Source organism: Talpa occidentalis, unplaced genomic scaffold, assembly GCF_014898055.3.
Source record: "Talpa occidentalis isolate TD23 unplaced genomic scaffold, MPIMG_talOcc4v2.1 talOcc4.10, whole genome shotgun sequence".
Taxonomy (NCBI): Eukaryota; Metazoa; Chordata; class Mammalia; order Eulipotyphla; family Talpidae; genus Talpa; species Talpa occidentalis.
This window is the reverse complement of record NW_023600993.1, coordinates 217,781-240,426: the sequence shown is the minus strand read 5'-3', so window position 1 is coordinate 240,426 and position 22,646 is coordinate 217,781. Positions and strand designations below refer to the sequence as shown.

At 59.7% G+C, this 22,646-nt stretch overlaps 1 protein-coding gene across 1 annotated transcript in view; it reads left to right on the top strand.

The window, feature by feature from the left end:
- Positions 1–547: 547 nt before the first annotated feature.
- CNTN3 (contactin 3) overlaps positions 548–22,646 on the top strand; it is a 63,167-nt gene continuing 41,068 nt past the window's right edge. The window contains exons 1-4 of the mRNA XM_037521922.2: positions 548–562; positions 6,612–6,741; positions 8,950–9,076; positions 12,033–12,208. Coding sequence (XP_037377819.1) covers positions 6,687–6,741; positions 8,950–9,076; positions 12,033–12,208 — 358 coding nt within the window. The 5' untranslated portion in view covers positions 548–562; positions 6,612–6,686. The remainder of the gene's footprint in view (positions 563–6,611; positions 6,742–8,949; positions 9,077–12,032; positions 12,209–22,646) is intronic.

Below are 22,646 nucleotides of genomic sequence, written 5' to 3'. Positions count from 1 at the left end.
CCGCCCCGCGCTCGCGCCCCGCCCCGCCCCCCGCCCCTCGGCCCGCGCCCCGCGCCCCCGCCCCGCGCCCCGCACCCCCGCCCCGCGCTCGCGCCCCGCGCGCGCCCCGCCCGCGGCCCGCGCCCCGCCCGCCCGCGCCCCCGCCCCGCGCCCCGCACCCCCGCCCCGCGCTCGCGCCCCGCGCCCGCGCCCCGCCAGACGCACGTGGGCGCACGCAGCGCGGGCCCGTTGGCTGCGCGGGCTCCCGCCCCTCCCTCCGCGCGCCGCCGACTCCTCCTCCGCGCCGCCGGCGCCCGCCAGCCCGAGCCGAGCACCCGCACGGGCCCCGGCACCCGCCCCGGCCCCGGCCCCGGCCCCCCCCCGGCCCCGGCCCCGGCCCCGCCCCGGCGGGCGGGCGTCGCCGGCGGCTGCAGGCGGCCTCAGCACCCCGGGCTCTCGCGCCGCCCCGAGGGCCCCTCCAGCCCCGGCGGCCGCGCCGGCCCGGCGCCTGGGCTCGGCTGGGCCGGGCCGGGCCGGGAGAGGCGAGGCGCAGGCGGCGACCGCGCCGGGACGACCGGCCGAGGTAGGTGGGGCCGCTGCCCCGGGCGCCCCGGCGAGCCCTGCTGGGGCGGCTTCGCGCCCGGCCTCGCGGCTCCCCGGCCCCAAAGTTAGTTTGCGGGGACCTGCCCGCGCCGGCTGAGAAGCGAGCGCGGGGCCGCTTCGCCCGGGCGCGCGGGCGCCCCGTCTCGGGCGGGGCTGTCTGGGGGGACCCCGGCGCCCCGGCGGGACCCCGCGAGCGCAGCGGGAGGGTCTGCGGGGCGCCCTCAGCGTGGCGGTTTGGCTGCTGCAAAGTTAATAAAAAAGTTATGGGCCTGGAGGCCGGGGGGGGCGGCGCAGCCTGGGTCCCGGGGCGCGGCGCGCCGCTCCCAGCCGGAAGCTCCGTCCCTGGCCCGCCCCGCGCGGAGTCGGGGGCGAGCGACCGAGTCTCCCGGCTGCGTTTTCTCGCCCCTTCCAGCCCCAGCCGCGCCGCCCCCGGCCGTGTGCCCGTCCCGGCTGCCCCGTGGAGAGCCGGGTCTGGGGCCAGGGCTGCCAGGCTGCGCCTCGGCCCTGGGAGGACAGACGCCCGCCAGAGGCAGAATCCCCGGCAGCCGGGAGGGGCGCGGGCACCCGTCCCTGCACCATCAGCAGTTTGGGCGCTGCCTGGACTCCGCTGGAGGGAAGCCCTGCGCCGCCCCAGTCCCGTCCTTGCTGGATTGCATTTGCTTATTGATGCACAGCAAGGAGATGTGCCAGGGATGATTTATTTAACAGCAAACGGTGCCCGAGAGAGCAGAGCCAGTCTGCGTGGGAGCCAGCGGGAGGGGACCAGACGGAGAGGGCAGCTGGGGAGCCCCGGCCTGGAGCAGGGTGGGGGCAGAGCCCGCGGAGCCCAGCGAGGGTGGGAGCAAGCAGGAGGCTGTGCTGCAGCAGCTCCGTCTCCCCGGAGACGATATCGCACCCACCACAAAGCTTCCTGATGTGTAAATAGACTCGAAGCAGGCGATAGCCAGAGAGGGACTCAGAGCCCGGCCCCAGGGAAGGGAGCGGGCGTGTCTGAAAGCGTGACCGCGTCCCAGTGCCCAGTCCGGCTGCTCCCATCTCTGCACTGACCGCCTGCCGGGACTGGTGCCCCACCGGGGCCTGTGGGGAGTCCTGCAGGCTCGGCCCCTGCCCGGAGCAGCCCACCCGCCCCGGCTGTGTGGTCATCGCTGTTGCTCCGGGAGCCTGGAGCCCGTGGGTGGGTCCAGCCTCGCTGTTGTGGAGTAAAGCATGGACGCCATGGCCGCGATTCTGCGTGGGCCTGAGTCAGATGCTCCTGGCTCGCAGGCACAGCCAGGCTCGGCCCCGCGGGCCCCACAGACTGCTGCGTGCTTTAGATGAAGGGCCAGGCCAGTGCTTTGTGTGGGCCTCCTGCCCCAAAACAGGCCACAGAGACAGGGGTGGGGTGCTCTGGGGGGCGACAGACTCAGGCAGGGCGGGCAGTGGTCCGGGTCCCGCATGTCTCCAGAACCCTGAACTTGCCACGCTCCTTCACCACACAGCGGAGAGCCCAGCTGCTCTTGAAATGGCAGCACAACCTCTAATGGGTGCAGAGCGGTGGGGTGGTGTGGACACGCAGTTGCGGACCTAGACTGCATGGCCTCGTCCTCACACCCCAGGCCCCGGTCCCAGTGCCCGGTGGCCAGCCCTGGCCTGCAGCAAAGGAGTCTCTTTAGATTCCTGCACTTCTCAGCTCAGTGCCAGCCTCCAGCTTGGTTTTCACTGTGGGGATCTGAGTGCCCCACGCCAGGCTCCCAGGAAGCTTCCTGTGTTTTGGGCAGACAGCCTGTCCCCAGAACGGCCCCTTCAGATGGCCCCTGTGTGCCGCCGCGCAGCAGCACCCCCTGGCGGAGCGGCCCGGGACGGCGGCAGGTGCCCTCCACCAGCGCCCGCTGTGAAGTCCTTTGGTTGTGCTAGGAGAAGTGGGGCGGCAGGACTTGCAGGCTGTGCTCCCTGCTCGCGCCTGACCTGGTCCTCACCAGCAGGCCTCCGCGCCCCGCACCCCGGCCCCCGCGCTCTCTGAGCTGTTTGGTGCATCCCTAGCAGTCACTAACACTGGGGACCCGTTCCTGTCTCCGGGCTGATAAGTGCCCATGCAATAATGTCCTCTCTGCAAAGGCGCTTGGCATGAGTGCGGGGCTCCGGGTGGCTTAAAGCAGAGCCTTTGTTCAACATCGAGGGAAACACATGTCAGGCCCAGACCTAGTCGGTGTGAGACTTTCAGGTGGGGACCAGCCTGCGGAATGGCTCCGGGGTGGCCCGGCCCTCCCTCCTCCACTAGCCCCGGAACACAGTGGAACTGTTTCTTTTGAAAATTTACTGGAGAAGAAATGTACTCCCTGGTCAAACTTTGCATGCCAGGTTTTACCTATCATGCATTTTTATTTCCCTCCTGTTATGGACACGTTATAAACAAGAAATAGGGGTTTATAATAGAAGTGCTGGCAGGACTCCACAGCATCCCAGCCACCTCGCTACATGGGGTGTAAATATTTGTGGAATCTTTACTGCGCAGAAGCTGCATTGCACAAAGTGAGGAAAAATGACTCTTTTTATTAAGCGGGCCAGGGTGATTCGGAAGGTTCCGCGTCGCGGACACGCTGCCCTTCTGGGAGCCGAGCATCCAGTCGCGGCTTCTCACAGCTCTCCAAGGAGCCCCGATGGTGCAGACCCTAAATTTCCTGTGTTCTAAAACAAGTTTGTCCCACCCGCTCCCCAAGGGCGCAGGGCTCCCCGGGCTGAGCTGGGCTCCAGGACTTGAGGCTGTGCTGCTGGCAGGGCCGGCCCCACAGCAGGAGGCTTCCCGGGGCTGCTGCGGTGGTTCAGGTGCCCGGATTTGGGGGCCATGCAGCAAAGACTGTGTGTCCTCTCCATTCGCATCTGAAACCTTCTGAGGTACACCCTTCCCCCACCTTCCCTCAGGCCCTGGCCGGCCACTGGCTTCTCTCGGGGGTGCCTGGGACACCCCCTTGCCCTGTGCAGCACCAGCCGCGTGTCTTCTGAACGTGGGTGACATCAGCGCTCCCTCCCCGGGCTCCAGGGCCTGCGGCAGGTGGCACCTCCCAGGGCGCAGGAGGGCCGAGAGGCCACCCGTCCCCCCAGCCCTCGACCTGGCACACGCACACACACGTGTACACACCCCACATGCGTGCACAAATACACACACATGCACATGTGTACACACCCACACGCGTGCACAAATGCACACATGCATGCACACACGTGTACACACGCACACAGGTGCACACAGATGTCACTGCTGCCCACCCAGGAGAAGGCACTTTAAGTATTTCCGGGGGGGCTCCCCGATTCTGCCCTCTCTCTGCCGGGACCCGCTTCCCAACTGCGCCGTTTTCTCGTCTGCCCCCCGCTGCCCGCGGCACCCCCGGGCCGCTCACCGCCCGGCTCCTGCGGGTGGGCCGGGCCGCGCGTCCTGGGTTCGGGCTGAGCGTGGGCTGGGCCGGCCGTGGCCTCACCGGGGCCTCCCTGCGGCAGCGCCCCCTTCCCTCTGCCCCCCCCTCTTCCAGCCCTGGGGCGTCTGCACCCGCAGACCCGCGGTGGCCCGCAGGCCTCTGGCCTCCCTCCCAGCCGCCCCCCTAACCCCCCCACCCCCCACCCCCGCCTCTTTCTCGCTCGGGGCGCCCCGTCGCTGCCGCCGCTCCTCGGCCCCTGCGGCGGGGCTGCTCCGGGCTCCGGGCTCTGGGGCGGCTCGGCGCCCCCTCACCCCACAGGGCTGCGCTTCAGCCCCGCCCCCCCGCCGCCCCCCCCCCCCCCCGCATGCCCGCGCCCCGGAGCCGGACACCCCGGCCTCGGGCCCACTGTTCAGGGGGCGCTGTGCGCGGAGCCCCCGGACCTGGCGACCCGCTTCCAGCCCTGCCCCCGCCCGCCCCCCCGCCCCGCCCCGCCCCGCCCCTCCGGGAGCCCCGCCCGCCCGGCCCCCAGTCCGCGCCGGCCCCTCCTGCCTTCCCGGCCTTCCCCCCCCCCCCCCCCCGCAATTCCTCCAGCCGGAGGGGCGGCTCCGCCCCCGCTTCTGCCTGGGAGCGCACCCCGCGGGTGAGCGCGCACCCCCTGCGCCCCCCCACGCCCCACCCCGGCAGCCCCGGCCAGCACGAGCCGGCAGGGGATCGGATCCGTCCCGGGGCGCTCAGGAGACCCGCGGCCTCTGCGCCCGCACCCCCTCGGGCTGCAGCCAGTGGATTGCGGGGCCCTGGGAGCCGCTCTGCCCGGCACCCCAGAGCCTCACAAACAGCTGCTGATTCATCTGCACAAAATCCTGTCACCCGGCCTCGCCCCGCGTGTGCAGACAAAGCCTGAGGGAGACGGTGCGGGGAGACGCCCGCTTCCCGGACCCTTGGGCCAGCCTCCCGGCCAGCCCCCCTGCAGGCAGACACCCCAGCGCGTCCCACTGTCCCCACTGCGCCCCCGTCCCTGCTGTCCCCCGCCCACGGGCCCCAGCCCTACCCCAGGGTCGCCATGTCCTGCTGTCCCCAGCCCCGTCCTGCTGTCCCCCACCTGCCATCGCCAGCCTGTCCCCACGGCCTCCCTGCCCATGCCGTCCCCAGCCCATCCCCACGGCCTGCAGGGGGCTGAGTGGGGTGGGCGCAGCTGGGTGGCGGCTCGGGTGCCTCCCTCCAGGCTGCGGCCATCCCGGCCTGTGACGGGGCCCTGTCCAGGCGTCCGCCTGGGGTTGCTGGCGACCGTTCCTCTTCCCTGCACCCACGTGCCAGGCGTGTCAAGGCCGAGCTCCTGCGTGGAGGCGCCTCCTTGCTCTCCCAGTTTCTGACCCCGTCTCTGAAAGTGCCTGCCCAGGCCTCTGTCGAGTCTCTTCGGTGGCTCTTTAGAAATGACCTGTGCTTCTGCAGGGACTCGCTGCAGGGAGAACTTGCGCTCCTGGCGTCCTGGGCCAGGCCGCAGCAGCTGTGGGGCGACCCAGCTCTCCTGGGGGGCAGCAGCAGGCCCCTGCAGTATGGCCCCACCCCAGAATGGGGCTCCTGGCGTGTCCTGGGCCCGGCCCTGATGTGCTCACGGGCCCGTGGCGGAATTCCTTTGGAAGTCGGAAAACAAAGTGCAGATGCTGGGCCAGGCGCCTGGAATGGTGGCTGTGCCCGCGGGGCTGTGCCCACTGAAAGGACACGTCACATCGTCACCTCGCTCACCGGCACCTGCGGTCAGTGAGACCGGAGAGGACGGTCGCTCGCGTGGGCCTCAGGCCCCCAGGACACGCCCCCGGGACGCCTCCAGCCCTGGCCTCTCTGTTGGCCACGCATCTGTGGTGGGGCCTCAGGTTGGAAACTGGGGTGATGGTCGTCAGCTGCCGGGGGCGCTGCAGGGCACACACCTGCTGGGCTCTTTGTTTCCCAAAAATGTTGTCTTTGGAGAATATTGAACGTTTAAAATTTCAGGGCAAAAGCTGTTTTAATTACTTCCTACCCAAAGTTTTGATGTTTCCTAGTCTGAGATGTCCTCGAACTGCTGAGCATTTCCGATTCTGCCAAGTCCTTCCCTTCTCCTGTCAGTTCCCTTGGCCCCGTGGGGCCAGGTTGGGAGCTCGGGGTGAGCCGGGAGCAGCCCAGAGGGGCTGCACCCGGCAGTGATGTGCACCCTGTTTACTGTCCTGCAAAGGTGGGGCAAGCATGAGGGGAGTGTACATGGGTGGGGGACTCAGTTATGGCGATGTAAACTAGGGTGGGGTGACCGGGCTATGCCTGGGGGGCCCCATTGTTCCTGCCTGCTGTTTGCAGCCCACACTGCTTCCTGGGGTATCCCTCATAGCAGGAGTCTCCCCCTCAGTGGGGGGCCCAGCAGGACCCTGCACCTCACTGACAAGCAGAAACTGGGTGCCGGGAGGACATCCCCAGAACCAGGAGGGCGGGGATCCCACACTGCATGGCTCTTTAAAGCATCTACACTTTGTTAGAGCAGCTACAGTTCATCTTTTGTATCCGAAAGAGTCCTTTCTTTGAGGATTTTGAGTGGCTACTATAGAAAGAAAAGTCTATTTTTAAAAGCAGTTGTTTTTTGCAAGTGTAACTTCTCTGTACCTATATTTACAGATTAAAGGCTCCACCTGAAGGCAGAGCCTGTGTTCCGGGAGCCTGGACCGAAGGGACTCGGCTTGCAGCGGGAAGATGGTGTTGCCATGGCGACAGTGGCTCCTGCTGCCCTTCCTCGGCTGCCTGGGAGGTACCAAGGGCTGGGCGGGTGCTGGGGAGGGGGGCTTGCTGCCTCGGGGCGGCCCATACTCCTGCCTCGACTCACTTTTGGATGCCCAGGTGACCTGTCACCAGTAGCGAAGAAAAACAAGTCTTTATTTCCCAGAAAAAAACATTCTAATTCTGTCTTCTGGTGATCAGATTCTCATTTCACCCCCCAGTTTTTATAAACTGCTTTTTTCAGCAGCGAAAACAGTATTACAAGCAGAATACTTATTGGAATTTTAGCAAGTTAATTAATTTCTCCAAAAGGAATTGAAGGTTATCATCTATAATACACAAGGGAGAATGTAAATTTTTTAAAAGATTTATTTATGCGTATAAGAACTGGGGTGCAGGCCAGAGGTGCAGGGGGTGAGAGACTCACCAGCGACCGAGTGGGAAACAGAACAGGCGGATCCACTGAGACACACTGCTGAGGGGAGCAGCGGGGAGACAGGAGAGGTCTGCTGCGCCGTGTGGGTGCTCCCTGGCCAGGGGATGGACCTCGTGCTGCAGAGGCTGCCGACAGCTTCGTAGGTTGCGTCTTAACCCCTTGGGCCACCAGGGAGGCCCCGACAATGTAAATTTTTAAAGGCTGTTGGTACTTTCTTTTCTAATCTTAACTAATGCTATTTTCCTTATACTAAATAATTTTATTAGGCATCAAAAGCAAAGATAGTCTATTTCTTTATTTTTCTAATTGATTTTTTAAAATTTGAAACTTAGAACAACGTAGAAAGCGAAAGGGCTGATTCTTATTTCTCAACCATAAAAACAACTAGTCTTAATCGTTGATGTATTTCCTCTTTGCTTTGTCTCCAGAGGAGCGGGTGAGTGAGAGAAGAGTATTTTAAAATAAATGAAATCCACGCAAGTAGTTATTTTATTTTACAAATTTTTCTTCTTATAAAAATTCTCCAGCATATAAAGTCGAAAGACTGAATACCCTTGTCTGCCCCGTTTAGACTTAGCCGCTGTGTGGTGGATGCAGATAAGCTGAAATGTTTCCTTTTGTTTGTTTATTCCCTTGCTAAACCACCTGAAGAGCACAGGCCTCAGGCCCGGGGCTGCCATGTGTCGGGTGGACAGAGGTGCTGGCCGAGGCAGGTGGGGGCCTGTGTGAGGGGGCGGGCTGGGCGCAGCTGCCCTTTCCAGGTAGGGGCAGCGTGTCCCCTGGATGCCCCCCCAGGAAGCCCTCCCAGGATGCGCCCCCAGGATGTGCCCCCAGGACGCGGCCCCATGGAGACTGGGAGGTCAGCGTTGCCCAGGGCTTCAGGCTGCCTGCGAGGGGCAGGGCTCCAGGCAGGGCTCTGAGGTGCTGAGCAAATGGCTCTGGACTCACTTGGGGGACAACTCCGGGAACTGGGCTGGGGTGGGCTGGGGTGGGGGTTGTGCTCTGGGGTCCTCAGGCCCCGGCTGTGGAGATGGTGGGGGGGCGCGAGGCGGGGTCTCCCAGGACAGTGGCCAGTTTTCCAGCAAAGTCCACTGTGGAATGACGGGGAGGCTCACTTTGGGGGCTCTCGGCCAGAATCTTCTGTGGGATCAACAGTGACACTGGGCAGGGCTGGCCTGTGTGCGCGGCTGCTCCTCTGTGCCCTGTGCTCACGGCCAGTGTGTCTGCGCAAGTCGCTGCTGCTCGCAGAAGCCAGACAAAGCTCCACCGCGTGTGGGGCTTGGGTGCTGCGGCTCGTTTATTTCTCCAGCCATTCCTGGCTCCTTCATGTCTCAGACTTGCGCTCGACTTGGCGTCAGCCAGGTTCTCGGATGATGCCCAAGGTGGCAGAGGAGGGGCTGTCTCTGTCTGTGGGTTCTCCTGGGGTGCTCTGAGGACTGGGCTCTGGGGCTGAGTTGGGGGGCAGCATCCGTTCCTCCACAGAGCTGTGTGAGGGGCTGTCCCCGGTGCGGCCTCCGCGGGGCTGCCCTGGGCTGGCGTCCCCCACCCCGGGCAGCAGGCCCGCAGCTCTGGGGTGAGGCCTGGGCTCTGCTGTGGGCTTTCAGCAGGGCCTCCGCAGGAAGGATGCCCGCGCGGTCAGTGTGGCACTGAGGCCGTGGGGGACTCGTGGATCCATCTCCACAGTGGTCACCGTGGCCTCCTGTCCCCTTGACAGGCCTCATTCCCGTGGAACTGCTGCCTGGCCTTGCTGCTCTGGGGCATCCGGGCCGGGAACACCGACCATCTGTGTCTCCCGCCCTGCAGGTGAGCTGCTCCTACGCGGCCCCGTGTTCACCCGTGAGCCCAGTGACAGCGTCTCCCCGGCTGGGCCGGGCGGGAGGAGACTCACCTTGAACTGCGAGGCCAGAGGCCACCCCGCACCGCAGTACAGGTATGTGGGGTCTGTGCCAGCCCCGACGCCCAGTGCTGCTGGCCCCATGTGGGCCCTGAGCTTGGCGTCCCCTTCTCACAGCCAGCTCAGGAAAACCCCTTGTCTCATGCGGTTGGGGCGACGTGTCCCTGCAGGTGGCTCTGTTGCCTCCTGGCCTCGCCGTGCCCACTGGCCTTGCCACCCCCGCTGTGTGCTCCGGGCTGTGGCTGTGACCACACGGCCTCGCTGAACAGCTGTGGTCGTTCTTGGAGGCAAAGTGAAGTTCACTTTGGGGTATTTCCGGGAGGGACAGCGTCTGTGTGAGGCCCTGCGTGCCCTCGGCGTCCTGTGTGGTGGGCGACGTGCTGGTCCCAGGCCGGACGCAGCCGAGCGGGGCCGGACAGGGCAGGGCTGATGGGCGCCTTCCTGCTGGGGATACACAGCTCCGACTCTTGGGGTCTGGGGCCGGCTGTGAGGGGTGAGTCACCCGTGAGCAGCAGCCACTATCCTGCCATGTGGCCGCCTGGACGCCAGCCTGATGGTGAGGAGCTGCGCTTACGCCGGGTGTCTTCCTCCGACCCAGCCCGCAGAGCAGCCCGGCGCACTCCAGGATGCCTCATGGCGGCGAGACCCCCTCATCCTGGTGCTGCTGCCAGAGCTGAGGGAGGCGGCCGGCCGGGCTAGTGGGATGCCGTGCTCCCCCCTGGACTGGGGCCGCAGCTGCCAGCTGCCCACTTCTCCTCTGCGTGGCGGCTGGAGGCCTGACACGCCTGTCAGCTCACTGTGCTTTCAAATAATACTCTCAGCCCCGGAACCTGGATTTTACAGCAGGAAGTGGCTGGGGACAGGGCGTGTCAGCACATGGCTGCCTGGAGGCTGGGGCCAAGCTGCCTGCACGAGTGACCACCCCTGGTCGCCTGTGTGGCGAGAGCAGGGAGGTGGATGCCAGGCCCTTGGTCTGGCCGCCCCAGCAGGACGCCCCCCCCAACCTTTCCCCTCAGGCTCGGGTGTCCCTGCCTCTGGCCCCATTTCTGCACCAGTGACCCACACCTGTGGCGTGCTCTGGGCACCGCCTGCAGGGGGCTCCCTCTCTCAAGCTGGTGGTGCCCGCCGGCCGGGCCAGGGTGGAGTTCCTGGGTGGGAAGGGCCACCGGGAGCAAAGGAACCACATCTCTCCCGTTTCTTGCAGTTCTGCAGCACCCTGGTCACATGCGGGCGGGTCACAGGCTCCAACCTGAGGGCCCGGGCCCCGGGTGTTCTGGCAGCCGCGGGCAGATGGTCCTGTGGGCCCTCCTCGGGGCAGGGGTGGGGCAGGAGGGTCCCCCGGGTGAGGCCCCTGAAGCCGACTCAAGGCCTTGCCAGGAGAACAGAACAGCCGTCTTCAAGCCAGTGCAGCCTCGTCTCCAGGGTGTTTTTAATATTACGTTTCGAATTTATCAATGAGCAAGAAATGGGAATCTGTGTCATAAAATGCATTTTAAGACTCAATTTTTAAGCAGCATCACACTGCAGCTCATTTGTAACTTCGGCAGTTACTGCTGACGCACGGCTGGGTATTTTTGGATAAAGCATTGAAGCTGCGTGTTCAGACATCCGTCCCTTCCAGGGCTGCGATTATTCTCATCACTTCAGTAAACATATTAACAAACATCGCGTCTCAACACAAACGCCTTTGCTTATGAACTTGGAAGCCGCATCTGAAATCACAAATTGCTCCTGTGATTAAATTCCTAATTTTCCTGTCAACCCCCAGACACCTGTGGCCTGTGGTCTCCGGGGTGTTCAGTGTGGGCGACTCCGGACCGGCCCAAGGCTCGGCAGGCATCTCCCTCCCTTGTGTATGTTGGTCTAAGGGTGGTGTTGGCCCTCTGTGGCGACCTTGGCCCTCTACAGCCATGGCCTTGACTCTCTGCGGTGACCTTGGCCCTCTGAGATGGCGACCTTGGCCCTCTGCGGTGACCTTGGCCCTCTGAGATGGCGACCTTGGCTCTCTGAGGTGATCTCGACCCTCTGCAGCAGTGACCTTGGCCCTCTGCGGCGCTCCTGTTCCTGCCTCCCACCTGTGGGACCGTCCTGGCTCAGTGACCCTCCCTGCAGCCACTGTGTCTACTTGCAGTTTTGTTGGTTTCAGTTCCAAAGAACACGCCTACCTTCGCTCACGGTCAAGCAGACGGGCCAGTCTGGGGCTCCACATGGCCACCTCCACATGCTGGAGGGGACAGTCGGGTTGCCCAAGGAGAGCACATCTGTGAGCGGCGATGAAAGCTCTCCTCACTCCTGGGTCCCAGGAGCAAACCCATCTGCGGGGCGTGTGCTGGACACTGCCACCCGGCTGAGAGCCAGGTCCACGCAGTGCGCCCTGACCAGTGACAGTGCCGCTCACTGCTGTGCTGGGCCCTGGCTGGCCCCCTGGGGAGTTGGATGTGCAGAGGCTGCTTCTCTGAAGCTTTCTGCAGTTTCCCTGTCTCTGAAAGACTTTGCTCTGAGACTCTGTCGCTCCCGGGCAGCAGCGCCGTCCGTGGGAGGCCGTGGGCGGCATCTGGGGGCCGAGCGAGGCGGTGAGCGCGGACGCCGCACGTCTCCCCCTTGTTGGGTTCGTCACAAGCTGGGGCTGAGCAGCTCAGATCTGCTCACCAGAACCAGGCGTTTCCCCCAAAGCGTGTGGTCCCTCAGACTTCCCACGTTGCAGCAGGCAGGATGTGCTTCCCTGAGTTTCCATTCATCTTCGCAGTCCCCGCGCGGCCCGACCCTTACTCTTCACCAGCCGAGCCGACCTCCACCTCCCCGGGCAAGACAGGACGCTATTTCCATGACCAGAGTCAGGGTCTGGCCTCGGGGAGAATCTTGCAAGGCCTTTCGCCAGCAGCACCTCTGGCCCTGCCCCGTCTGTCTGCGGCCCGGGGCTGTCCCGCCACTACGCATAGCCTGAGCGTGGACGCGCGTCTGGCCTCGCGGCCTGACCCTGCCTGTCTTGCAGGTGGCAGCGGAACGGGACCCACCTGGACGTGAGCGGGGAGCCCAGCTACCGGCTGCGGGGCGGGGACCTGGTGTTGCTGAGCCCCGACCGGCATCGGGATGCCGGCAACTACCAGTGCTTTGCCAGCAACTCCTTGGGGACCGTGGCCAGCAGGGAGGCCAGAGTCCAGTTCGCCTGTGAGTCCACGCTGTGACGCGGGGAGGGGGCAGCATTCCGAGGTCGGGGCTGGGTTTCTGGGGCTTTTCTGATTTCTCTGCTGCGCCGACCAGACCTCAGAGCGTGCCGGTGTGTGTGTGAGTGCAAGAGCAGGGTGGGTCTAGCATGGTGTCCGGATTCTGTCTCGGGAGGACATGCCCAGTGAGGGTCTGGGCCCAGCGGGGTCTGGGCCAGGTGCTGAGAAGACCTGGAGGGAACAGGAGAGGCTGCGGCTGGACCAGCCTCTGCGGGGACGTTTCGTTGAGCGACTGACTGCTGGCCAGTCTGAGGACATTGAGGAATAGGCAGTGAGAAAGGGAGGAAGGTGCCCCCACAGCCCTCTCCCTGCTGCCCCCGCTGAGGGCGCCCAGCTCAGCGGCCTCCCTGTCCCTAGGAGCCCCTGCGGCCCACGCGGCTGGGCCAGGGCGACCGCGGGCTCAGGCCGAGGACCAGGCCTCGCCCCAGGGCAGGTTCAGGACAGACCAGGCTCAATCTGTCTTCAGGCCGCGCTCCCTCTGGGGCTCCTGCCACTAGCCCAGGCTGGGGCAGACGTGGGCAGGACCTTGGCTCCTCCACGCTCCCTCCCATGGTGGCCACCGGAGTTGGGGACGTGTGTCGCCAGGTCCTCACGGCCGGCATGGGTGGTGCCTGGCCTGCTCACGCAGCCCCCAGCCTGCTCGCTGTCCCTCTTGCACCCTTAGAGCCCCCTCCCTGGGCACCTTCGTGTCCGCTCCTCGAGGTTGCACTGGCCCTGCTCTCCGCAGCCGGCCACCCTGTGCCAGTGCTGCCTCAGGGCGCATGTCAGCAGCAGCTCAGCCTCCCCGTGTGCCCCTGGTGCTGGCGGTTCCAGGGCCACCGTCAGGCCGCTTTCCTGACACCCTAGGTGTCCACCTGCGGGGACATGTGTGGAGGGGCGAGCCACGGCTCCGACAATCCAGACTTCACAGGACGTGTCAGTTGTCACTTGTTAAGTTTCCCAACGTCTCTGCGGCCCCTTCGCCGTGCAGACGTGTGTCTATTGGCCGTGTCTTTGCCCACACTTGTTATTGTTCTATTTTTGATTTGTGCGAATCTGGTGACTGTAAGATTAGATTTAATTATGGTTTTAATTTGCATTTCTATGATGACAAATTTTAACTGTGTGCCAAGGTTTTAAGATACAGGGTATTTACTTTGGTTTGAGTATAAAAATGTTATAATTTCATTTCTTCCTGCTCCATGATCTGGAGTTTTCAGACATGTGTTTCAGCTTCCCAATACACGACTTTTCCTAGTCGTTTTTTATTCCTGATTTCTGCCCTAGAGCCCACACCCTCTGCACCCGCCCCCCACCCTGGCCCGAGAAAGGTCTCTGGAACATTAGCTCTGGGAAACGGGTGTTTTTTTCCCATGGTCCAAAATATGATGAACTCTTATAAACGAGACGTGCGGGCTTGGAGGTGAGGCGTGTCCCGCACGGGGCTGCCTTGTGCTCCAGGCGCCCACGGCGCCGACTGAATTGCTTTGGGTCAGTCGTCTCTGTCCTCCTGGTGCCTAATTGCATTATTTTATCAATTTCACTCACAGTGACGGCGGGTGTCTCAATTTATCCTGATAGTGCTCCCCATTTCACTGTACAGATCTCAAGAATTATCGTATTAAAAACTTAAAGTGGACATATTTGGGGTCATCAGGAAGTAGTCTTTACTCTTTATTAACACATTTTGCTTTATGTTTTAGATATTAGCATATTAATTTCATTCCTTTCACACATTCTTTATTTTGTGTTTTTTCTCCTTTCTTCTCTGAGTTGAGGATTCTGTCCCCTTATTAACGTCAGAATTTATGCTGCCTACATTTTTTTATAGTAATCGCCCCGAAGATTTCAGTATGCGTGTCTGACAGATCAAAGCTAATCAGTGTCCCCAACGAGAGGACTTTGCATCGCTTAAACTGTGTTGCCTTCTCCAGAACCCTGTGCTGCCACTGGCCAGCATTTGTGTTGAATTGTTCAAACTCACACATTAGACGTTATCATAACTTCTCCTTGGTCCGGTTTTTCTTTCACTGCAGGAAAACTGATGCACATGCAGCTTCCGCAGCTTGAGGAAACACCAGGCTTTTTTTTTCTTCCCCAAAGATTTATTTATTTATGCATACAAGAGCTGGGGTGTAGGTCAGAGGTGTGGGGGGTGAGAGCACTCACCAGAGACAGAGCGGGGAGCAGAACATGCGGATCCACTGAAATCCACTGCTGAGGGGAGCGGCGGGTGAGTCAGGAGAGGTCTGCTGCGCCCTGTGGGTAGCTCCCTGGCCGGGGATCGAACTCATGCTGCAGAGGCTGCGAACAGCTTCATAGGTTGCATCTTAACCCCTCGTGCCACCAGGGAGGCCCCGCACCAAGGTTTTGCTCCTTTCTGCTTTTATTTCTTTCTTCTCGAGGAAACTGCTTTCAGCTTTCAATTGCTCCTTTTGATGCTCTCCTCGGTTGTTGGGACTGACCTTCTCTCTGTGGCGCCATGTGCTTCTGCCTCAAGGGGTGTTGTGAGCCCATGTGGCTGGACACCAGCGGGGGGCACTGCTGCCCCCTGCAGGGTGGGGGTTCCTCTACCAGGTGCATGGATGCCCCCTCTTGAAGTCGAAGCTCCGGGAAAGCAGCCACGAGAACCCTGTGCTGCCTTCCAAGCAGAGTCCAAGGGTGTAGGATGGTCAGGCCCAGCCCAGCCCCACAGGACCTCGAGGGGGGAGGCTCTCCCTGCCCCCTGTGCGGGCTGGGACACCATGTGGCCGATGCTCGGTGGTTGAGCAGAGGACCTCAGGGCAGGGGGTTGTAGGGTCTCATTGGGCATCATTTGAATTAGGTCGATATTTAAATGACTTTGAAAATGTTATTCAGAACTGAGTTGGCAGCAGACTGTCATTATGGTTATTTTTCCTTTTATGCATAATTTTGATTTTCACCCAAATTACTAATCTCATCTTCTAGTTTCTTCATTTCCTGTGGCTTCATCCCAGTGGTGGCCAGCATGGTGCGTGTCCTCACAGATGCTGAGAGTCACCAGGTGACCTTTTACTTTCGTCTCTTCGGGAAACTGCCCCAAGTCTCAGGGCACCCCCCACCCCAGCTGCCTCCGGGCCCCTCCAGTTGTCTTTCAAGGGCCTCATGGCCTTGTGGTCTGAGAGCGACTGGTGGTGGGAAGGCGGCTTCAGGCCGTGTGCCCTCAAACACCGGAAACATGAGCGCAGGCACCCATAGGAGCAGGCTGGCGGGGTCCTCGCCTTCACCAGCTGTGCCTGCTTGGCCTGTCTCTGCCTCACAGGGCTGCCAAGAGCCTGGGTGCCCTTGATTCCCTTCACAGAGGGACGTGTTTTTCTCTGCAGGAAGCACGTAGGGTTTCCCCTTTGTCCCTGGTGTTCTGAAATCTCACAATGATTAGATCTGATGTGGGTTGAACTTTAACATTCCAGTTAGTCTGTGGTCCTTATAATTCAAAAATAAGTGTTTCAGTTTTGGTGTATCTGATTTCCTCACCTTAGTCTTCTCTATTTTCTATTTCCCATAGATCATTATCTGCCTATGAACTATTGTGGCCCCTGGGGAGCTGTGGAAGGACCCAGGGAAGCTGGGGGGGGGCTCAGAAGTGCTGGGAGAGCCAAGATAGCTGGGGGAAGGGCCTAGAGGAGCTGGGGGAGGGGCTCAGGAGAGCTGGGGTGGACCCAGGCACAGCAGCACCCATAGACATGTATTTATTCAGTTCTCTTGATTCCTCCTGGACTCTCTGCAGAACTGGCTTAGCCTGGAGCCGAGCATCTGGGTTGTGCCTTCTCAGAGAGGAAGCCGCCTTGTTCCCAAGAGCAGCGTGGCCTCCCTGGTCGTGTGGGAAAGACTAAGTTCGGGTCTCTCACTGCTGCCTAGAAGTCTTCCTGTTCCATCTCCTCCAGTCAGTTTCCTTTTCCAGGTGTGCCTGCTACTGATGATCCTAAGCATTTAGAGGATTCTGCCTGTAAATCTACTTTCTATATTTTTTCACTCTGAACTTATAAGTCCTCTTCTTCATTAAACCAAACCAGTCACCACACACCTTCTGTTTTCTAGCTTCCAGGATTGTGTGCACTTTGCTCTCATGCTTCCCTGTCTGTGGGTTTCTCCCTCATAAAATATGTCTTTAACTTCATGTCCGGTTTCAGAATTTCTCAGGAGGCAGAGAGCAGTTAGGAGGCATTTTCTCGGAGGCCTTGTTGTTAGTCATGGAGCAGTGTCTTTAGTTTCCAGCATTTTCTGCCTCCTCTGGATGCCTCTTCCTTGCATCTGGGCCCACTTTCCTGCATTAAGATATGCATCTTTTTTAAAAAAGATGTATTTATTTATGCATACAAGGCCAGAGGTGTATATGTGGGAGGGGGTGGGGGGGTAAGAGGATCCATCAGAGACAGAGTGGGGAACAAAACAGGTGGATCTATTGAAATGCACTGCTGAGGGGAGCAGCGGGGAGACAGGAGAGGTCTGTTGCACTATGTGGGTAGCTCCCTGGCTGGGGATCCAACTCATGCTGCAGTGGCTGGCGATAGTTTGATAGTGCTGTGTTTAACCCCTGTGACACCAGGGAGGCCCCATTTAGATGTGCATCTTATAGAAATCCACTTAGTAGGTTTCTGATGGTGAACACTTTTTTCCTTTTCACCTTCAATCTGAAAGTGTATTTATTTTTCCCTTTTTGCCCCCCCCCCCCAAAAGAAAAAGCTTTGTAGTGTCTGTAGTGCAGTGTTGAACACAGAGGCTGGGCTAGGTCTGAATCCATGTCCACATTTCCCAGCCCTGTGGCTTTGACAATTTCTGACTCTCTCTGTGCTTCCTGCAAAGCCAGGGTGACAATGGACTGAGGGTTTATGAGCTAACAGGCGTTCCTGGCACACTCTACACAGAGCTGTGCTGTCACGATTTTCATAAAATTCCAGGGCAGGATTCCCAAGTCTTGGCTGCATATGTTATGGAAACTGAAAATTCTTCAGCAGCTATTTTTGCAGTTTCGGGTTCTTGCCTGTTGGGATCTTCTTTTCCTTTAGGATACATTGGGAAAATTCTCACCCTCTCTCCCTTCCCTGGTTTGCGTCTCTGCACTTGGCTTATTTCAGGCTACACTTGGTCTCCTCTCACTCCTGCCTAACCCCACTGCTAGACTGTCCTGGGAGTTTTTAATCATAGTGATTGCATTTTTCATATGTAGACAATCTATCTGGTTGATCTTTATGTCCCTGCTCTCTTTTTAGAGCAGCATCTTTTTTCTCATGGTTAAGTACCCCATTCCATTTCCCTTTCTTTGCTCCATTGTTTGAGTCTTCGGTATCTAGATCAGTTTTCTTGGCTCAGGAAGCGTGGGTGCTCACCTGTGAACTTCTGGACTGGTGACGCTCACTTGTAGTGAACGTCTCCATTGTTAAACATAATATGAACTTGGTCTTTAGAAAGTTTTTCACCTATGCCTACATGAAATCTTTGCTACTCTTGGTTCCAGGGATGTTCATAGCCGGTAGCTTTTATTGCTTTCATGAGAACCTTCAGGGATATAACCAGGCTGGCAACTGTTCTCTGTATATATTGACTCAGTGTAGCCTGCCATGTACAGACAACTCTTACTGATCACATAGTTGTGCTATCAAGTCAATGTTAACTCTGGATTAGGGAATACTGAGCCATCACTCCAAGGAGAGATACAGGGTCATTCCCTGCAAGCCGCTGGACATAGTATTTCCTCAACTATCCAATACCAAACCTTGTTTTATGTGTTTTTCTGTGTAAAGGCACTGTAGATAACACATGGTTGACCTATCAGCATTAAACTCAAGGTCAGCAGCTCAAAAACGTACACCTGAATGAAACTCAGCTCACGCATTATTCATTTTAAAAGCATCCCAGTGGCATGGTCCTTCTGTGGGTCAGGACCACGGACAGCTCCCTTGGCATTCAGGACCAAGTACAGCTCCGAGCCGAACAGGACCACAGACAGCTCCATGGTGGGCAGCGTCCCTGGGGATTCAGGACCAAGGACAGCTCCATGGTGAGCAGCGTCCCCGGGGATGCAGGACCACGGACAGCTCCTCGCGGATCAGGGCCGGGCAGCGCCGCAGATGTCAGGACGAAGGACAGCGCTTTGATTTTTTCAGGCCCACGGACAGCGCCACGTGAATCAGGACCGCGGACAGCTCCGCGCAGGGTCAGGACCGTGGACAGCTCCTCCGGTTTCCGTGCCATAGTCTGTGGGTTCTGGGCTGTGGCCATTTCTCGTGTGATCAGCACCAGGCACAGCTCCCGACACCCTTGGTGAGTTCCAGACTGTGGACGGCACTCCAGCCTCCAGTGGATTCAAGGCCAAAGACAGTGCCATGCCAGGGGCTTGGTCTGTTCTGAGCAAGGCACTTTCACAGAGGGCACATGTGATGGCGCCCACCCAGGCCCCGCAGCACAAGGTGCCCAGCGTGAGCTGAGGTGGGAAGGCAGAGCATGGCCTCAGTCAGACCAGGAGGAACCTGTGTGTGGAGCGGACAGAACCCCCTGCCTTGGATGTGAGGGCTGACGTATGCTTTGGGGAGCAGATGAACTTGCCAATAGGGGATCAGTGACTAGGAGGGTTGAGTGTGTTGAGTATACACGAACCCTAAGCGTTCTGAGGGCTTGGCCACTCCTTTGGACTATCTGCTCCCTCCTGACTATCACCCTCACCACCTTTGTCACTGCAAGGACAATGAGATGGCAAACTAACTCCCTGCACGGGCCAGGAACTGGTCAGCCCTGAGTGATGCTCTGTAGCCAAGCCTGTGTGCAAAAGGGCTGTTTAAGGGGCCATTTACAGAACCCCAGCATCAACCCAATCTCCATGAGGTGCAGGATAGATCTGCCACTTTCCACACTGCCCCAGCCCCTACACCCACCCCACTACATCACATTACTCCCCACCTCACCCCATCATACTGTATCCCAGCATGCCTCATTGTCCACACCCCATTATTCTGAACCCCCTACCCAACAGCAGCAACACAGCCCGAGCCCTGACACAGTCACTTTGCTGTAAGTAATGTCTGCTCAGCTCTGCCTTCCACTTGGTTTCTCTTGTGTTTCACCCAAGATCATGCAGCAGCTTGTGGAACTTGGTGTCTCATATTATTTCCCATGTTCCTTTCTGTGTCTATCCCGTCAGGCCACTTAGTGAGTGGAGCCGCGTGTCTGTGAGCAGGAGGGAGGATGCAGGGCTCAGTGAGCCAGCAGTGATGGTGCCCCCTTTTCTAAAGGCATGTGTGCCGCTTAGGGGCCCAGTTTTGGCCACTACGCTCAGATGTGTGCTCCCAGCACTGATTTCTCCCTGAGTTTCAGGCTCAAATAGCCACCTGCTGGCTCTGCTCTGGACATCAGCAGACACCTCATGCTTCTACTTTGCGTCCCTAATCTTGATTTTCACCATCCCCCACCCGTCCCCGTGTTCTTAGCCTAATCAAAGGCACGTTGATTGCTTGCTCAGTCCCCAGCACCACCTCACCATTGTGCTCTCTCCACTCCCGCTCCACAGGCATTCATCAGTCTGAGGGGCTCCTCCCTGAGAGCACCCCAGAACCGACACTCCTCACCATGCACACAAGTGCAAGTGGGGTCATCTCTCCCCACCTACCAAGAGCAGCCTTCCAGCTGCTGACTTCCGCTTCTGAGCTCTTTCTGCTCCCAGCCCCCGACTGCCCACCATTTTCTGTTCTCACCAACAAACAGCTTCAGCCTTCAGTTTCCTGCTCATCCAATCAAGTTCCCCTGCTCAAAACCTCCAAGGAAGAACCTCATTCATGGACTTTGGCCCTCTCGGCCCTTCCTTGGGGTCCCCTCCAGCCCCAGCCAACCTTCTCACCTGCCACCTGCTGCAACCCCACCCCAAGGTGCTGAGACATCTGATGGCTCCTAGTCACCCGCCTCGCCCAGATGCTGCCTCCACGTCTCTCCCGAATCCACACGTGAGACCAACACGCTCTACTTCCTGCATAGCCTGAGACTCCCCTGACTTGGTGCTGGTTTATTCTGTTCCCCAACCCACCCCCGGCGAGCAACCAGTGCCTTGAGCCGAGGGCCAGGAACCCAGCAGACGCTGCTTCAGGGTCCGCCCCACACAGGAAATAATGAGTGAGAAACACAAGCGTCACCAGAGCGAGTCACTTCCACCATAACCCAGAGTCCATCCTTCCACGAAATGTTTCATTTCGTCACTGACAGAGACTGTCCCTGTGGCAGCTGCCCCTGGGCCAGGCTTTCCTGCATCTGACAAGTCTGAGTGTGGCCTGGATGGGGCCGGGGGTCCCCAGCAGTGACCTCTCGCCGGGTGTTGAGGGAGATGCGCTGGGAGGAAGCAAGGGCTGTGGGTCCTGCTGCCTCGTTCCCTCAAATACATACACACGTCTGGGCCACGTCTCCTCCACTGTCCTCCCGCCCCTGCTGTCCTTGGGGTCCTTGGGGTAAGGATGAAACTGTCGCGTCCAGAGGGCCTCCCTGTGGCGGGCGTGGGGCCGGCACATCACTCCCTCTTCCGAGATTAGAATCTTCACACGCTTCCTGAGACCCGGGCAGTGAGTCTGGAGAAAGATCAAACACACCCAGGGAGCCTGGACGCCGCGCCCAGGTGAGGGGGAAGAAACACCGAAGACCAATTTGCCGGAGTCGTGAAGCTCTGATTAGCGGGAGCCTGGCTGGCCTGAGCTACGGGACATGCCGCCTCCGGTAACTAAGCAACGCGGCTGAAACACCAGTTCCATCGTTGGGCATAATAACTTTGATGAAGTTCAAAGCCCTTTTCTCTGATCTGAAACAAGTCCAATTTAAACAAAAGGCTGTCACTTCACCCTCAGACCATTCACGTTGTGTGAATAATAAAACTGAACAAAACTTTTTAGTCAGAGCCTCCCCTGGTGGTGCAGGCGGTTGAGTGCAGCACTGTGAAGCTGTCCGCAGCCTCTACAGCGCCAGTTTGATCCCGGCCGGCCGGCAAGAGTCCCACATGGCGCGGCAGACCTCTCCTGTCTCGCTCACTGCTCCCCTCAGCAGTGTATTTTGGTCCATCTGCCTGTTCTGTTCCCTGCTCTGTCTCTGGTGAATTCTCTCAATCCTGAGCTTCTGGCCTGTACCCCAGTTCTTATATGCATAAATAAATAAATCTTAAAAAAAAAAACTTTTAGTCAAACACGACACTACTCAACACATCACACTGTGATCCCGAAACTGAAATTCTATGCAAGTCAACAAGTTTCAGTAAATCATCAGTCTGTGCATTTTATCTGTTTCTGTGGAGATGGAATATTTCATCATGAAAATGTAACTTGTAAGTAGCTGTGAAGATTGCAGGATAGTCATCCCAGGACCTCTGCTTCCAGGGAGTCGGTTGACAAGCCCCCATGGAAACCTTCGCACCGGGTGGTCACCTCTCAGTAGGTGGCCGTGGCCAGCACATCTGGCTGTGTCTGCCAGAGGCAGGGTGACCTCCCACTGTGGCCAGAGTAAGTGGCGTGTCAGGATGCCCCTGTGGGCCATTGGTCATGCGGAGTTGGGCGGGACTGTCCACTGTCCCGCTGCCCCTCAGGTGTGGGGTCCCGGTTCGCATGTTTCCTGTGGGGAGCTAACAGCTCTGGGCATGCGTGTGAGATGCGCCGTCACTGGCGCCCTGAGCCACCCGGGCCAGTGCCTGCGCAGTGCCCTGGCCTAGCCCAGGGTTGGCTCACCCTGTGGGCCGTGGCTGTGCCAGACGAGCTCCAGGGGCGGGACGGTGCCGTCCTTTCCCTCGGGCCTTGCTGCATCCTGTCCTCTGGCTGCGTGGCCCTGTCCTTGGCCGTCCGAGGGGACCTGAGGCTGTAGCAACAGGGGCCATGCCCCTGGGGCCCCACTGGGACCCTGTCTGGTGGTGTCCAGTGTCCTGGGGTCATGGGATGGGGGTGTCTGTGGTCTCTCCATGCCGAGCAGTGAGACCTGGCGCGGCCAGGTCATGTCACTCATGCGCCGCCCCCTGGTGCTCAGTGGCCCCTGGTCCTGAGTCCATTTGTCATTTAATCTTTGGGTCACAGGCGGTCAGTGTGTGAGGAAGGAGGCCCTTCCCTCGACAGCTGCCAGCAGGGCCACAAACACAGTGTTTTCAACAGGATGGGGGTTTCGGCGGGTGCCAGGGCCTGTCTCATAGCAGGTGACCGGGCTGCTCTGTCCCCGTTGTGGAGTCTGAGTGCAGGGCCCAGGGGAGCCCTCGGGGCCCAGGTGAGGACCAGGGACAGGGACCAGCCGCTGGCTGAGGTTGCTGGGTTAAGACCGTGAACTTCCGGCTTCAATAAGTTTCTGAAAATTGTTGTCCTTCTGGAGTGCAGCAAACTCTTGCAAACAGTGAAAATAATTTTTAATTTCTCTTACATTTTTCTCCCACAAGAGGCAATTAT